Source organism: Macaca nemestrina, chromosome 9, assembly GCF_043159975.1.
Source record: "Macaca nemestrina isolate mMacNem1 chromosome 9, mMacNem.hap1, whole genome shotgun sequence".
NCBI classification, from domain to species: Eukaryota; Metazoa; Chordata; class Mammalia; order Primates; family Cercopithecidae; genus Macaca; species Macaca nemestrina.
Window position 1 is genome coordinate 97,025,324 of NC_092133.1, and position 19,250 is coordinate 97,044,573.

General features: G+C 36.6%; 1 protein-coding gene across 1 annotated transcript in view; it reads right to left on the reverse strand.

Moving 5' to 3' along the window:
* The window catches only part of LOC139356367 (X-linked retinitis pigmentosa GTPase regulator-like), a 46,865-nt gene that overhangs the window by 18,910 nt on the left and 8,705 nt on the right, over nucleotides 1-19,250 (reverse strand). Inside the window, 5 exon segments of the mRNA XM_071070189.1 lie at nucleotides 1,563-1,687; nucleotides 4,922-5,095; nucleotides 10,774-10,932; nucleotides 17,467-17,616; nucleotides 18,971-19,129. Coding sequence (XP_070926290.1) covers nucleotides 1,563-1,687; nucleotides 4,922-5,095; nucleotides 10,774-10,932; nucleotides 17,467-17,616; nucleotides 18,971-19,129 — 767 coding nt within the window.

The window sequence follows — 19,250 nt, forward strand, 5'->3', positions numbered from 1 at the left end:
CATTCAAAGAATTTTGAGAAATAAGTCATTTTCAAGAAAAATGCTTAAAAACCCCATAGTGCAGTATTTTCTGTACATAGGTTCTAGATACTTTATAATGTTCTATTTTTCCTTCATAATACTTTAAATTTTAACATTTATATATATTTTTGTATATCCCTTTTAAAAATTGTAAGACTATAATGAATAAGTCCTCAATGAACGAGGACGTGGTTATTTCATTCATCACTGTATACAGTACTTTGTATTTCTTTTTTTCTTTCTGTTTTTTTTTTTTTTTTGAGATGGAGTTTTACTGTTGTCGCCCAGGCTGGAGTGCAATGGCACAATCTCGGCTCACTGCAACCTCTGACTCCCGGATTCAAGCAATTATTTTGCCTCAGGATCCCAAGAAGCTGGGATTAGAGGTGCCTGCCACTATGCCCAGCTAATTTTTGTATTTTTAGTAGAGACGGGGTTTCGCCATGTTAGCCAGGCTGGTCTTGAACTCCTGACCTCAGGTGATCTGCCCGCCTCGGCCTCCCAAAGTGCTAGGATTACAGGCGTGAGCCAGCGCACCTGACCAGTACTTTGTATTTCTTATACTTAGCACACTATCTTACCCATAGTAGGCTTTCATTAAATGACTATCAAATCAATAAATGAAAGTGGTCCATATTATGAGACACTGAGTCTTTGGAGGACAAATTTCAATATTATCATCAAGTCAACAGAATTTTAAAAAGTCAAAACTTAACTGGCAAAAATATTAAGAAACAATACAGGTATGATGCATGATGGTGATGTGACACTGAAATAATACATCCTTAACCTATGAAAATTTAGCCCAAAAACCGTATCTTCAAAACTCTTTACTTTTTATTTTTTTTTGAGACAGGGTCTCACTGTCACCTGGTCTGGAGTGCAGTGACACGACCTCAGCTCACTGCAACCTCCACCTTCTGGGTTCAAGCAATTCTCATGCCTCAGCCTCCCGAGTAGCTGGGATTACAGGCGTGTGCCACCACACCTGGCTAATTTTTGTATTTTTAGTAGAGATGGGGTTTCACCATGTTGGCCAAGCTGTTCTTAAATTCCTGATCTCAGGTGATCCGCCCGCCTTGGCCTCCCAAAGTGCTGGGATTACAGGAGTGAGCCACCGTGTCCCACCAAAACTCTTTGTTTATTATCAGACTTTCTGCTGAGCAGGATTTGAGAGTCTAACATTTAATTCAGCAAATATTTACTAAAGACTACTGTGAGCAAGGTACTCTGCTGGGTGCTACACAAGATACCAAGTTTGCAGGCATGGCACAGTCCCAGCTTTCAACAGATATATGAGAACGAAGCAGAACAGTCAAGATTTCAGCAAAAAGGAAGATGTTAAAGGAGGACAATTAGGAGCAACACATTTTCTGACTGGCATAATGTCTGACATTTGGCTTCTAGGAAACAAGTATATTTATTAGATATATCTATGATACTCTTCCATACAAACATAAAAGTACTTATTTTCTATGAAATACTGAAAGATTCAAATACAGTAACATGAAAATATAAACAGGGAAATGTGATAGCCTTACCAATTTAACTATAAACCTCAAAAAATTAGAGCACAAAGTAGGAATGAAGTGATTGGTAAAATTCTCCAGTCCAAGGCCTAATTTTCCGTGGCGACCAACTCCAAAAGTATACATAAGGCCGATATCTAAAATGCAAAAATAATGAAGAGAATTATAAAAGTGTTACTTGTATGGATCTACTTGTAAACAGATAAATATGTTAACTCATACTGCAATTCTAATTATCCCCCTCAAATTCTGCATTGAATTTACTCTATTGATCTTTCCACACTCTCTACGGTCTCTGTGGTTCTTCATGTAACATCAGGCAATAAATATTCTGAGAATAAATCAATTAACCTTGGCGGTTTGTGAAGCTGATGATCTGTCATGCAAGGCAGTGTGTGGAGCAGCAGCAATACAGCATGAGAGCCTGAGATACACATCATATATTCCAAGAGAAGGAGAAGGAGATGCTTGTATTCTGGTCCCTACATCCCAACAGTCTTATTTTCCTTTTTCCTGAGGTCATTGATAGATCAGAGTTTCTCAACTTTGGCATTATTGACATTTGGGGCCAGATAATTCATGGTCGTGTGGGTCTGTCCTGTGCACTGTAGGATGTTCAGCAGCATCCTTGGCCTCTACCCACTAAATGCCAGTAGGACAACTCCACTCTACAGCCATGACCATTAAAAACTGTCTCCAAACGTTGTCATGTGACTTGGGGAGTGGGATGTACATAAAATCTCTACAACTAGCTTAGCGTAACTAATCTGGCTCCTGGGCTGTGGAATACTGTTGAAGTAAATGCCATAAGTGAACAATGCTAACTAATTCCTATACCAAAACTTGGGTCCCCTCTGAAACTGGGCCCACAACGATGATGAGTAATCTTGTCACTTCTCACCAGTTAGCCCTTTTGCTTACTGACATAGCAGCTATTACGAACCTTCACACTCCTTTCTTCAAGCCGCTCCTTCATACCCTCCATCTCAACTGGGGTAAGTGCCAGGGAAGCAGAAGTAAGGGGGGGGAGCGTTAATATGGTACAAAGGAGGGGAATTTTCCTCTAGTCTGAGGATTAGGGAAGGCTTTCAAAGGGAAACCTAAAGGATGAGTAGGGTTTAGCGGCACGAAGAAGGCAGCAAAAAATCTTCAGGCAGTCAGCAGTACATAGAAAGCCTCTGAATCAAGAGCAAATGTGGCTTGGGCAAGAAACTGAAAGGCAACTAACACGCCTGGAGCACCAGAGTGGTAGGAGATGAGTCTGAAGAGGTGAAAAGGGAGTGTCCTATTAGTTCAGATGAAGAATTTTTGAACTTTCATCTTAAGGACATTAAGAAGGAAAATGAATGGTTTTAAGCTGGGAAACAATTGGGTCACCTTTGGGGACCTCTGATTTAAGATGGCAAAGTGACTGCATACTAAGCAAATCCAAGAGAACTGACTGAAAGATCATTAGAAATAATAATATAATTCAGTAAGGTGGCAAGTATAAAAATAAATTTACAAAAATAAGTAGATTCCCTGTAAATATGTAAATAAGTGATATTCAGTGTTTGGACTCTTTATTTATTTTTTGAGATGGAGTCTCGCTCTGTTACCCAGGTTGGAGTACAGTGGCGCGATCTCGGCTCACTGCAACCTCTGCCTCCTGGGTTCAAGTGATTCTCCTGTCTCAGCTTCAATAGCTGGGATTACAGGCACGCGCTGCCACGCCAGCTAATTTTTGTATTTTTTTTTAGTACAGATGGGGTTTCACCATGTTGACCAGGCTGTAGACTCTTATAATTCTTACTATTAAGTATTTATGTCCTTCTTTTATATATACTCCTTATCGTCTTTATCCCTTCCTTCCTCCTTCTTTTCAACCTGATTTCTTTACCCAAATGTCTTTTTAAGGTTTGCCTTTTAAATTTGATTGTCTTTTGCCTGAAAAAAACAAACCCTGATCCAAGCTGCCTGATGGCACTTCCAACTTCAGAGAGCTTTTAAAAATATGAGCCACTGGCTATAATGGGGAACTGGCAAGGCCTTGCAGATAACTCACTACGTACTTCTCATTAGTACTAGATGAAAAAAAAAAAATTCCACACCACTTGCTCTTTAGGGACGACTGATGAACAAAAAGGCAAACAAAGTTAATGTTCAATGATTTGTGCTATAACTCTTTTTATCAGGAGTAAAGGTACTATGAAAATTTAACTAAATAATCAAATTGTATGTTAGATGACAGATTAAAAACTATGTATTTACTATCAGTGGCAGTTTAGAGTTGATGAAAAATGACAGTAAGGACAGAGAAAGTGACACTAGGACCCTATAGTTAAGGGATACACATCAACAACTCTTAGTAGATGACGAACGAATAATACTTTTCATATTCTATATAATGCTATTTCATGATATGTTCTCAAGAGCATTGATACTTGATAATGGGCAGGTCATCCTCTCTGAAAGGTTCTCTGGGGAAGAAGGAACAGTGTATCTTGCATTTGCTGATTCCTAGTTTCCCTAGCCAGACACCATTAGAAGAGTAGTACCTTTTTCAGGAGCTTTTTCATAGTGGGAGCTTTTCAGAAAGAAGGGAAAAAAGTAGAAATGCTAGTACATGGATTATGTCAATATACTAGATGATTTCTGACTTTCCGATGATTCACTCCATTTTTAGACAGAAATAGTAAATTATACACCCTTTTGTTACAAAGCATTGAAAACTGAGGACTATATCCATTACCTACATATATGTGACTGAATCATTTAGGGGAGAATCTTTACTGAGTCCTACATTATTAGCAGCACATAGTTTTGAGGCTGAGAAGTGGGCTCAAAGGAACATTTCCCTGCATGAAGGAGATACCACATTGTGGAAGAAGGTATCCACTTATTGGTCTCTGAGGGGCCTTTCTCTCTAACACTGTAGAAAGAGAAGGAAAGGAGTCATTCCTGAAAACGCCTCCAGATGGCAAAAACATGAGAATCGACTCGGCCTGAATGCAGCTCTGTCAGACTGAATAGGAAGAATGTTTTAAAATAAGTTTCTGCTTGTGGGATTTTTTCCTTTTGGCCTGAGCAGAGTTAAGAGCCTTCAAACTGATATAATTTCAAAAAGATTCCTGTTTTCTGCCAAAGAATAATACTATGGTCTAACTTCTGACATCAGCAGGCTATTGTGAGGTTCTAAATCTTGGGATCATTTACATGTATTCTAAATTGAATTAAAATAATAAAAAGGAGCTCACGACTTTATACTTTGGAATAGTAAACATGGAATTCCATTTTTCTCAGTCATGAATTCCTTTACTTAAGTTAGATACATTCATTCCAGATATAATTTATTTTATAATAAAATACACCCCGTTCTATAAATACATAACAGAAATTCTAATCCATATCTGTTATCAAAGCTGTGTGATTTTCTCCACAAGAAATATAACTTATTGTATGATCCCTAATATTCTCAATGACTTTGGGTTCTGAAGTTTCAAAAAGAAAAGTGCCAAGACCCAGCTGACCAAACTGTCCCAGGCCAAAGGTATACACAGCATTCTCTGAAACGAAAGGGGCAAATACAAGAGAATCATTATGGAAGCAGACACTGGTACCATCATATCTGGAAAAATTGTGACATTCAACCTTTTATAGTGAAGGTTAAGTGCCTCTGGGGGAAAAAAAACCCATTTAAGAATACTTAACATTGAAGTATAAATCTTTCAATGATGAAGGAAGAGAAAAATGAAAAGGTACATAATTATAAAAATTATGACATGGGTATGATTTTATCTTTTATACATAAACATAAAAGTTAGGTAAGTAACAGGTATGATACAAGGCACATAAGTCAGGGAACTACCTGAAACGTCCCCATAATTACATGGGCTCAAAAAGTACCAACTATCGGCCGGTAGCTCACGCCTATAATCCCAGCACCTTGGGAGGCCAAGGCGGGTGGATTGCTTGAGGCCAGGCTTGAGACTGGCCTGGCCATCATGGTGAAACCCCATCTCTACTAAAATTACAAAAATTAGTTGGGCATGATGGCACGCATCTGTAATTCCAGCTACATCGGGAGGCTGAGGCAGAAGAATCGCTTGAACCCAGGAGGCAGAGGTTGCAGTGAGCCAAGATTGCACCACTGCACTCCAGCCTGGGTGATAGAGCGACATTCCACCTCAAAAAATAAAAAAGAAAGTACCAACTGTCATTAAGCTAATTCACTATGTCAAATAAAAAGTGAAGAGTGTCTCCTACAGAAAAACTTCTTCCTTTTAAAAGTAGTTTACGCATCACCTAAGGTCAGGAGTTGGAGAAGAGTCTGGCCAATGTGGTGAAACCGTCTCTACTAAAAATACAAAAATTAGCCGGGCGTGGTGGTGTACACCTGTAATCCCAGCTACTAGGGAGGCTGAGGCAGGAGAATCGCTTGAACCCTGGAGGGGGAGGTTGCAGTGACCCGAGATCACGCCACTGCACTCCAGCCTGGGCAACGGAGCAAGACTCCATCTCAAAAATAAAATAAAACAAAATTCAAGTAGTTTAATAATCTATTTTATAAAACCCAATTTCAGAGAATTGTCTTGAGAATTAAAACTGATAGTACATATGCTGCATTTATTCACAAGTAAAGCTTCTTTACTAGGAAATGCAACTATAATAGGAGGGGAAAAGCTTTTCTTTATATTGATATTTTGAAGTGATTCCAAAGGACTTCCAGTAACTCATTAAATATTATGTCATATGTTTTCTAGAAATGAAAAAGTACAAAAACAGGATACAAGAGTGGTGATGAAAGGGTCCTTTTAGAGACATGCTCCTCGCTGCTGCATTAGGACGTGCAGTGTCGATTACATTAGTCACTTCTCCTTAGTACACTGAGTTTAGTACATTGAGTTTCTCCTATTACAGGAGGAAGGGTAAGCGCTTGGTATTCATGCCAGAACCCAAACCTTCATTATTACTAGCTGTGGCAAGCAGGTGAGTTACTTAGATTCTCTGATGTTATAATCCCTATCTAATAGAGTTGCTGACAGGATTAAAAGAGAAAACATTCAGGCAGATTTGAAAACATAATATGACATTCTGTTGTAAAGAACATTTTTCTAAAAAGTATCTAATCAACTCATTCTGTCAATAGGGGTTACAAATGAAAACCTAACTGTCTATGGCCATGTGGTTTTACAATTTTTTCTAATAAAAATGTTTGCTTCATAAATAAGACAAATAGATATTACTCCTTAAAGAAAATATGCTGTATTAAGGATATGAAGCCATATTGAGGCAATGGCAAAACAGATCTTTATTTTAATATTAAAAAACCATCTTAGTTTAATTAATAATCACATGGCATATTTCCAGTTCTAAATGTTCAGCTTAACAGTAGAATACTGGGTAAATTAAAACAACTATCTATCTCTAGCTAACCAACAATTACTCTACATTTCTTAGGCTGTTTGACTTCAATTAGCCTGTGAAATGAGGCTGTTTAGGCAGTCTGAATCATGTTACAAAAGTTTTGTTCCGTATCCTGGTAGGTTCCCATTCAGGTGCTTGGATATTAGTGATGACAGTAGTTTCTATTTTATAAAAATGATCTAAGGTGCTCTTATTTAAGGACATTATATTTAACAACCAATAGAATTTTTGGCCATATCACCTTTGTGACACTTAACAACATAATTTAATGTTAATAAGTAATATTACATTAGGAAAACAGATTTGATCAGTTAGCTTCAGATCAATATTACTGTAATTTCACAGAATATATTTGATTTCAGAACGAATAATTTGTTAACCTGTAGAACACTTAAGTTTATCCAAACATAATCTTAGAAGTTAAGATAAATTCTCATTTGCCTTAGGACCCAGACTTCATTGTGAACCCCATCTTACAACTGGCCTTTCTTATCTGTTGGTAACTGCTGTGGATGACTTACAAAATTACAAATATCACTCTGCCTCACTTAGTCTGTACCAAGTTCCAGCCTCAGACTTTTTCCACAGTGGTCCATGGTTTCCCTGATCCCAAGGCGAAACTATAATCACCCTATCACTACAACCAGTTTTATTTTCTAAACTATCGTGGTCATGTGCAAATATTATATTTGAAATAAATTCATCAGATATGAACTAAATTGTTTTAAAAATAGTTTAATGAATGATCCTCTAATAGATTTTAAGGTAAGAGTTATAGACATATAGAAAAACAAGGCTGGGAAGGCCCTTCATAGAATAATCTAATCCAAGTGCTTTTCTTTAGTGAAAGAAATTGGAACAGGTGATTAGCTATTCTTTCCTTAAGGTCTTACAAAATGTTCCATAACTCTCTTAGCAATCCAGTTTAGTATTTAGTCACACTGATGATCAATATACTCTTCAGGTCCATTTCTTCATCACCTAGGACTAAATATTTTTAATATTCTGCCTATACTGTGTTCCAGAATCAGGTTCCTCACCAGGGCTGGCTCATAATAAAGCTTGCACAGGTCCATGGAGAAATGTGAAAAACAGGCAAAGTAGTGAAATTTCCATACAGATACATTTATACAGTTGAAGGAGGTGTCCTTTATTATACAATTAAGAGCTTTCTATTTTGAAAATATTCCTTATTTTATGATATGATAGTGCAAACAGTCATTTTTTTCAATGCCCATATTTAGGCAAATGTGAATCAGAAGCTGACAACCATCTATTGGTTCTCATAATTTTTTAAACTCAAATTTTAGGTTATTCTCTGGATTGTAACACAAGCTCTTCACTGTTTACAAAATTATTTTATGAACTGTAAAAATTCTCTCTTCATGTTTTTTTCCCTGTATTGCCAAGTTTTTCTCCTGTATTCCCCCATTCAATGTTGGCTGCCACAATCAGACAGGAAACGCAAGGACACTTCTTTCTTGCATCTGCAGTGGAAATCTTAGTGGCAAACAATAACTATTCCAGGTCTGTCAAATAGATGCATCTCATAATTTAAAAAACTTTCCTGGTGTATGAGATCCCAAAGCTTGCAAAAATCTGGAGAGAGCAATCAGTTTCTGGAAAGATTATACTTAGGCTCAGAACAAAGACCACAGAAAGCTAAATGTCTTTAAAACCACAAGAAAACATCATCCTTAAGTGTGTTTATTTTAAATTAAGAATATAAAAGTAAGAATTAAGCTTTCATTAAAAGTATCATAGATTATCTTGTTGCTCACTTTATAGAAAAATATTTTATAATGAATGGCTGAAGACACTATTATTACACAATCAGCATCTGTATCTGTTAAAATAACCCTGAATGACCTATTCATTCTTTCTATAATCTTTGCATAAACTAGAGAAAATATGTAACACATCAAGTTGCATTTCTGTCTATAGAATGAATTTTCAGATAATGTTTACAAATTAATTTCAAAGTTTAATTTTTAGGACATTTTTGAAATTATATAAAAATTCACTTTTTCAACAGGAATTCAAAAAAAATCTTAAACCTCAGAATTATTTCCAAATTTAGAGTATAAGTTTTGAAAAAAAAATTTTTCTAACTTAGAAAAGATTCCATCTAGTAACTAAAGCTTAATAACCATGACTGGGGCTGGAACAGGAAGTTGAGGAAAAGTAACATCAGAGAGAAAAATATAAAGATAAAATATTCTTCACTTACCCGGCAACATTAGGCATATCATCTTAGAATTGGATATTATTCAAAATTTATCTGCAACATTTCTAACTTTGGGCTACTAAAGATTAAGTGGTGACTTCACAAACTATTAATTTTTGTGCAAAAAATATAATAATTCACTACCTAATTGTATTATGTACATTACTCATCTAAAATAAATCTAATGTCAAAAAAAATTTGGAAGCATCAATTTAGTAAACATATTAGCAAGTAGTGAGTATATTTCAATACAATGATTAGAATTGTGAGAAATGACATGTCATAACAAATATGAAATTCAGATTCCAAAAGTAACATCACTATTAAGGTCCTAACTTTATTTTATTATCTGTAATTTAAAACCTTACCACTTTTTAATAAATTACTATAACAGAACATACAACTACAAAGAAATTCCCAAGTTATACACTGTAAATATCACAAAAAAAGAATTATCAATGTCATGTAGAAAATAGTTTGAACAAAAAGCTTCTCCAAAAGAAGGCATTTCAGGAAAAATGTCGATTTTAGATAAATATAGAAAACATATATATAAGAAAAATTGTTTGTCCCTGAAAATGAGCTAAAAATAATGGAATATGTTGCCATTAAAAATGTTAAGGTCAGGCCAGATGTGGTGGCTCAAGCCTGTAATCCCAACACTTTGGGAGGCTGAGGCGGGTGAATCACCTGAGGTTAGGAGTTCGAGGCAGTCTTGCCAACATGGCAAAACCCCCTCTCTACTAAAAATACAAAAATTAGCCGGGCATGGTAGTGGGCACCTGTAATCCCAGCTACTCAGGAGGCTGAGGCGGGAGAATTGCTTGAACTCAGGAAGCAGAGGCTGCAGTGAGCTGAGATCGGGCCGTTGCACTTCAGCCTAGATGACAAGAGTGAAATCCGTCTCAAAAAAAAAAAAAAAAAGTTAAAGTCATGAAAATATAAATTACATTAGCAGAATTCATTTTTTTCTACTTAAAAAAATTATTTCATAGACCAGAAATATATATTAAGTATAGAAATAAAGGGTGAGAATCTTTTTGGGTTTTTTTTTTTTTTTTTTTTTTTTTTTTTTGGAGACAAGGTCTAGCTGAGACCACACCTGGCTAATTTTAGTAAAGTTGGGGTTTCACCATGTTGCTCAGGCTGGTCTCAAACTCCTGGGCTGAAGAGATCTGCTTGCCTTGGCCTCCCAAGATGCTAGGATTACAGGTGTCAGCCATTGCACCAGGCCCCAAAAGTGAGAATCTTAATGGAAAGAGATGCAAAGCCACCTGACACGAGGTGTCTAAGAGTCAAACTCATAGAGGCTAAGAACAGAATGGTGGTTGCCAGGAGCTGAGGGGAGGCGGGAAAGACGAGTTACTGTACAGTGGGCATGAAGTTTCAGTTATTCAAGATAAGTTTCAGACATCTGCTGTACAATAGTGGTGCCTACATATAAAAATACTGTATTATACACTTAAAAATCTATTAAGAAGGTAGTTCTTATAGCAAGTATTCTTACCACAATAAAAAAAAATGAACACTAAAAAAATTTCATTAGTCTCCACAGAAAGCAGGGAACAGAACAGTGGACTCCATCCATACCTGTGAGAACCACAGTGTGCTCTCCGCCACAAGCTACTTGGATCACCTTCTCAGGAATTTCAGACACCAGCTGGGGTGTTCTGTGATTGCTCAGGAGCTGATTAGGAAGACCTAACTTCCCATTCTCAGGTTCTCCAAACATATATAGCTCACCATCTGCTACTGAAGGAAAAGTACAGTGATTAGTGATGACATACATATGAACAAAAAGCTGATCTTACCTTCAAAAAAATGTTTTGACAAGGATAACTTAATACATTTGACCTTTCTTGAGATATTTTCACTGTATGATAAGGAAATAAAGCTAGATTTTCTTTTCCCCTTGATTATTTTAATCCAGTAATTTTCATGAAAAATTCATGACTACCACTACTAATAAACAACTAGAAATCATTTTAGTGCTTTCACAAAAGTGAAGAATATCTTGTGTCTTCTACTTACTTAAAGCTCCCATAAAAACACGAATTTTGTCTTGCTCCCTACGGTATCCCCAAAACCTAGCAGTGTCTAGAACAAGCACTTAATATTTGTGGAATAAATGAATAAATAATTGCTTTATATGAAACTGGTTTAGAAAACTCACTTATGTGTGTAGTAAATATGTTAAGTAAATCCTAACATAGCAGATTTTACCCATTTAGATGGCATTTCCTCCAAAGACGCTTACCAAAGAGTTCCTGACACTTAATCACTGCCCTGTCCATACTAACACTATTAATTTGCTTCTTTATTACATTTATCACACTGTATTATGACTGTGAACTTCTTGAAAGCAAGAACTTTCTTATTCATTTCTATGCAATTAACTGAGTTCTATAAAGTAGAATTTAAAAATCTTGTGTAAGTATATGGTCCAATCTCAAGAATGACATAGAACACATCACCATTGGTATCAGCAAAGAGACAACAGAGCAGATCTGCTTGCTTATTCTTTGTAAGTCTCTGAGAGAACCATGATTGATCCTTGCCCAACCTCTGAGAAGGTGGCCCCTGGAGTGTTCTTTATATGAATGATTAATGACTTTGTTATATATACCAGAGCAATGAACTATGCCAGATTAGGTTTCTCAGGGCTGCTTGCACAAACATTAACATTGATGATGCGCACCTGGCTTCATTATTGAGGGTCCTGAGTTTCAGCTGCTGTGGCCAGTTGCTAGCAGGTGGTGCCTATATGACCAGCCTGCTAAATCCCCTGGAAGCACCAGAATGGGTTTCCCTGGGCAGAGACATTCCACACATGTCCCTGTAGTTCACTGCTAAAAAGAAAACATGCCCTGTGTGGTTTCCTAAGAGAAAGTACTAGGAAGTCCAAGCATGACTTCTCTGGACTCCACTGTAGATGCTTATCTTTTCCCCACTTTTTCTTTTTGCTTTGTATCCTTTGCTGTAATAAATCTTATTCATAAGTATAATCTGCTATTGAAGACTGTGAGTCCTTCTAGAAAATCACGGAACTTCGGGAAGGTGTGGGACAGCCAATGCACAAGATATGCACCACTTGAAACTTGCTCAAATACTGTAAACACAGCTATATTGATTTTCTGAATTGATCTGCACAGAAAATGAAGTTTTATGGACCACAGTTTTCTATGAAGTATTTAGCAAACACTGACACAAAAGTGGTGCCCAGTAAGTTAGCACCCTTCCATTCTCCCATGCTTGCTGCCTCCCATAGAAACTGGTTCCTAAGTCCTGATGAGTCTCTCTCCATTTCTGTCTATAGATTCCTGATTCCCTTTACACCTTAACATGAATTTTCACCTGGATCAAGTTTCTCAAATGTCTTTCCTACCTCTAGTCTAACATATCCACACAATATCAGATATATCTTCCAAAAACAAGGCTCTAATTATGACACTTCCAAATAAAAAAAAAAATACATGTATCAAGTATAAACTGCAGACTGTTATAAGAGACCTTCCATATTAGGTCCCCGGACTACTAACCAGTCATATTTCTATCTACTCCCAAGCTGGTGACTCTCTTTTGAGTCACATCCTCCCTTGAGAATTTGATGACAGCTCTATAAAAAAAAGTACACATCCCAGCAGGGTGTGATGGCTCACACCTGTAATCCCAGCACTTTGGGAGGCCGAGGCTGGCAGATGGCTTGAGTCTAAGAGTTTGAGACCAGCCTGGGCAACATGGTGAAACCCATGTCTCTACAAAGAATACAAAAATTAGCCGGGTGTGGTGGCATGCATCTTTGTCCCAGCTACTCAGGGGAATGAGGTGGGAGGATCACTCGAGCCCAGAAGGTCTAGGCTACAGTGAGCCGTGATTATGCCACTGCACTCCAGCCTGGGCAACAGACTGAGACCTGGCTCACAAAAAAAAAAAAAAATGCACCTACCAATTTTAGCATATCATTTTAGGGGTTCACATTAGGATCCATGATCCCTAACCTCTAAACAAACAACCTCTAAACAAACTCAACTATGCAATAATCTCCAAATACATGATTTACTTTTCTGTCTCTTTATCTCTGCACATGTTTTTGTCTCTGCCTGGATTGTTCTTCCCTCATCTCTGTCTCTCTCAGAGTTGCTTCCATCTTTCATGGTTAATCTCAAATACCACCCTTTCTCTGAAATATGTCCTGATGTCCTTAACAAGAAATAATATTTTTTCTTTCTTGATCTCATGTAAGACTCTGCTATCAAATGTCTTATGTTACCAATCATGGTCTGCTGTATATTGCAGTTATTGGTCTAGCACAGTAGTGAAAAGTATGTGCTACCGAGTCAGACTGCCTTGTTTGCATCTGGATTCTGCCACTTACTCAATCATACTGAGCAAGCTGTTCAATCGCTAGGCCTGTAACATGGGGATAAAAGTGCCTATGTGATAGGGTTGTTTCATAGGAATAACTGAATTAATGCATTCAAAGGCACTTAGAACACAATCAGTGCCTGGTCATTAGTAGCTGCTACCACATCCTCCTCTTCCTCTTGTACATGGAGAGAAACTGCATGTCAGTAGAAGTTGTTCTGGCTTTTAGAGCTGGAAGACTGGAGTTCAAATTCTGATTCTGCAACTCAATTGCAGCATCACCTTGAATAAAACTGTGTTCGAATCCTGCCTGCATATACGGAATCAGAGATACCACCACCTCTCTCTCAGAGTGGTTGAGAGATTAAATGAAATCTATTTGTACTTGAAAATGCTTTGTACATGGAAAACTATACATCCTATAGTTTGACTGTAAACTCCAGAAGGGCAGGTACTACATTTTAATCAACTTGGTATTGTAAGAAATAGCATTTAAAATGACTTTTACATAGTAAGTTGCTGAGGTTTCTCACAGTGTCAACTTTTTAAAGTAAAATGTTTTACCTATAAAGCAGGGGTGTCCAATCTTTTGGCTTCCCTGGACCACACTGGAAGAATTGTCTTCGGCCACACATTAAATACACTAACACTAACGATAGCTGATGAGCTAAAAAAAGAAAAGGTCTGTGCATAAATCTCATGTTTTAAGAAGGGTTACGATTTGTGTTGGGCCACATTCAAAGCCATCCTGGGCTGCGGGTTGGACGAGCTTGCTATAAAGGGTAAGAAGATATTTTCCTGTAGCTTATCAGTAGGACCTTCCTTAAAGGGGAAGGTGAGTGCTTTTAATCCATATAAAATGTTTTATTTAATTTCAAGGTCTTTTTCTTATTTATATATAAAAAATAAAATAACATTTATCATGAAGAACAAATAGGTCATTTCATATCAATTATATCTACTTCACTTAGGTCTATTAATTTTTATAAAATCTGGATTCTTCAAACTACCTACCTGGCTCTGATAGCTACCTTCCCCAGGATTCTGATCTTAAGCACACTGCCAAGTCTCTATTCTCCAGTCTCTGAAGATTGCTCCACAAATTCCTGCCCCCAGTTCCCATGACCCCAACTCATTTGCTTATATCCCCTATTGTACTACACCTAAATCAGTGAATCATTGGTTGAAATGCTCAGACCCAACCATTAACATATCAGATGAAAAGACACAGAAATCAGGGATAATACCTGAAAACTCCATAGATTTTACCTATAACATCTAAAAATTGAATATTTTATATAATTTATAATATGAACTTGAATTGAGAACACGAATTTAAAATACGAACATGAGCATTTAAACATACTAGTAGGTGAAAAATCTGTAGGAAGTCTTAAACATAACTATCTTAGTAATATGTTCTGCATTTTTATTAGGAAATAAACTATTCTGTTTGGAGGTTCCTCAAAAAACTAAAAACAGAGCTACCATATGATCCAGCAATCCCACTGCTGGGTATATACCCAAAGAACAGAAACTGGTATATCAAAGAGATATCTGCACTCCCATGTTTGTTGCAGCACTGTTCACAATAGCCAAGATTTGGAAGCAACCTAAGTGTTCATCAACAGATGACTGAATAAAGAAAACGTGGAGCTGGACGCGGTGGCTCAGACCTGTAATCCCAGCACTTTGGGAGGCCAAGGTGGGCGGATCATCTGAGGTCAGGAGTTCAAGACCAGACTGACCAACATGGTGAAACCCTGTTGCTACTAAAAATACAAAAAAATTAGCTGGGCATGATGGTTGGCGCCTGTAATACGAGCTACTCAGGAGGCTGAGGCAGGAGAATCACTTGAACCCGGGAGGCGGAGGATACAGTGAGCTGAGATTGCACTACTGTACTCCAACCTGGGCAAAAGAGCAAGACTCTGTCTCAAAAAAAAGAAAAAATGTGGTACTTATCCACCATAGAGTACTATTCAGCCATGAAAAAGAATGAGATCCAGTCATTTGCAATGACATGGATGGAACTGGAAGTCATTATGTTAAATGAAATAAAACAGGCACAGAAAGACATATACTGCATGTTCTCACTTATTTGTGGGATGTAAAAATCAAAACAAACTCATGGAAATAAAGAGTAGAAGGATTGTTACCAAAGGCTAGAAAGGGGAGTGGGGTATGTGTAGGAGGGTAGGTTAATGGGTCCAAAAATTAGAAATAATAATATCTAGTATTTGACAGCACAACAGGATGATTACAATCAAAATAATTGTACATCTTAAAATAACTAAGAGGGTATCATTGGATTGTTTGTAACACAAAGGGTAAATGCTTGAGGGGATGGATACCCCATTCTCCACGACGTGATTATTACCCATCACATGCCTGTATAAAAAACCTCAGGTATTCCATATATATATATATACATAAAATGTACCCACTACATATATATATATAATGTACCCACTATATATATATATATTATGTACCCACAAATACTAAAAATTAAAAATAAAGAATCTGCTTTTCCTGATCTACAAATTCAACAAAGAGAAAAAAATGCTTTTCTATGTAACACTTTCATCTATCATGAAATACATATTAAGTAAAACCCTTATACATGAGTTATTTCCAAAATTTGTAAAAAGTTGCTTTAAGTGATTAAAGTCATAAAATAATGGCTAGTGTGAAAATTACTGACAGTTCATATCAGCTGATGTAAATGAATCTCAGCAAAATGCTCGGTATAAAAGTTCATTTTATGTACAAACCTGTGAATATGCTAAAAAACATTCCATCATCTACCTTAAATGGGTGAATTGTAGGGTATGTGAATTATATCTCAATAAAGCTGGGTTTTAATTTTTTTAAAAAGCATAAAAACACACCAAAAAAAAAAAAAAAAGCTCAATGTAATGCCTGTTGGTTAGGATGAACTATTCCACTTGTTCACCTAATGGCTAATGCAGAGTTCATTCACACAATTCATTCTGGCAGTTTTCTTAAAGTCCAAATACAAAACAATGCTTTTGCTTGGTATTTTTATCATTTGGCTGCCTTTTTTTCCCATTTGTGTTTTTGTTTCCTGTTTTTTGTTTCATGAACAAAGCAAGTACAGACTATACCAACCCCAGGAGCCAAAAGTTGCCAATAAGTTGGTAGGTAGTGTTGCCCCAAGGAATGCAATCAATTCATCATTCATTCACTTTCTCCTTCATTCAATAATATTTATTGATTATCAGTTTGTTCAAGACACCAGGGATGCAGTGGTGAAAAATACTGACAAAGTCAGGTTTACTCTCTCTTGGTATCACGCTGCTGCCAATTCATTGGTAACTTTGGGGGGCACTGAGATGGGTGAATTACCACTTTCTAACCCCGAGTCTGTGGTACATGAAATAAAGAGTAAATGCATAAAATAAATCTTTAAAGATTTGTCTAAGAGGGTCCATAAACTATTTCCTCTAGGTATTTTTACTATTAAAAAATCCCATCAATTAGATGCAAAGTCATAATCACACTTCCTCTGTTATTACTAGGGTAGACATAGACTACAACAGCTAGAGCCCAACACTTCAAATATTTTAACTAAGATAGAAAAGGTTGCCAGTAGGTCCAGGAAAGGGAGAAGTTGGGAATGCTGAGAAAGTCCTCCCAAAGGAAACCATATCCCACGCTGAGCTCTCTATATTCACCTAAAAAGTGATCATGTCAGACACAGTTTGAAATTATGAACTCTTATTATATAAATGGGGAAATACTGTGACCTAAAACAGACCAAAACAATTTCATTACATGAACAACCATGGCATTATTTCTATAGAACCAGAGAATATGTTACATCATTTCATTATTAATTTAATAATAACACAGAAGTGGGAGATAACATGATGACTTCAAAATGTGTCTTACTTGTTACAAAAGTTGAATGGTAATATCCATAAGAGATCCAGGAGACAGGTTTTCCAATGGTCACTTGATGAGGGACACAGACATTAGTTACATTTTTTAAACCAATTTGCCCTTCGGAATTGTCACCCCACATAAAAAGTCTTCCATCCTCTACAAAGAAAAATACAAGGGTGAGAAAAGGTTTTAAAAGGTAGTCAGGCTCTGAAGCTATTATACTTCCAAAAGACCATTTATTTTATAGTTCATAAAAATTATGTATCTTAACAATGAAGTACTACTAAGACATTTACACCAGTTAGCTACTTAAGAGTTCAATTTATATTGTGAAATACTTCTATAATGATAAAGAACACAGAACAGCCTGATTGTAAATCACTTTAGTCCTGGCCATATTTTTATCTCAATAGCAAAGACAGAATGCCCTTTCCTACAATCACCCTTTCCCATTCTAATGTCTCTAAACAGAAATGTTCTCCTCCTTCCAAGCAGTCTACCTGAAACTGAACTGAAAGACAGCACAGGTCACATTAGACACCTGCAGGTCAAAAAAGCCTGGAAGACCTTGCTCTTGAGAGCGCTGTGGAAATGATGTTTTGGAAAAAAGAAGAGAAGAAATGTATTCCATTACATATTTTTTTCCTTACAATTTAAACCTGAAAACACAGAAGCTAGCCTAAGAGGATGAAGATATAATATCATGTAAAACATCTCAAAAATAGGTAACTTATATAATTTCTGATAAGGGTTTTGATGTCAGAAAAAATCTAGGAAAAATATTTTAGAAAGGAATTATCAAGATTTATTTATATATTTTAAATAATTTAAATTTTGAAGTGGTTTAGTAATGCAAAACAAATAAATGAAAATAACAACTGAAAGGATGTCAAAATGCTAACTTAAGGGCTGACAAAATCCAAAGGATAGAGCTTCAGATACAACTCTGACTTTCCTGATAGAGTAACACCGGATGTTACATAGTCTCCTGCTTGAAACAAAGCAGCTAACCAGCAGCTTCAGTGAGATCAAGCTGATCTTGGCTCCAAATTTTAAAGAAATGTCTCATATGGGCTTTTGGTAGGGAGGGCAGAAAGGTACAATGACTGTTACAAATCACATTTTAACACCATATGCTGCAATAGATTTCTGTGGATGTTTCTGATAGCAACTTCAGCTAAAACTGTAAGTAGAACTTTAAGAGCACACAATGAAAATAATATTTAAGAATATCTAAAGGAGTAGATGGAGAGCATAGCTTAGAGCTTATTTGCCAATTACTTTTTAAATGTATATTTAAATAAGCACAAATAAGCATAAAATAAGCATAAATAAGCATAAAATTGCAGTATGTCAAGATTTAAAGTTATATTTTAAATGTTTTCTGAAAACACATAGATAGTCAATGAAAGAAAACTAAACAGCAATGCTCCCTTCAGTTTACTGAGTTGGCATATATTGATCTACAGGAAAGGAATGTGTCCCAGACTGAAAAAGAAACAAGCCTCACCAGTTAGGGCAGCTGAAGTATTAGATCCAGCAGAGAGCTGTTTAATCTTATGCTCGGATGTAAAAAAGCTAATTACACGAAAAGTGTTTCTTTCTTCAGTGTGACCCAGCCCCAACTGTCCTTCATCATTTCCACCAGTTGCATATACATTGCCTCCTTCTGCACATGGAAAAGAAAACATCAACAGACTATAGAGTCCCCCTTTTTATGAGACAGGTCAGTGTATAGCAGCGATTTTCTCTTTTAACAGTGAAGAAAGTTGAAAGCTATCATTATCCTA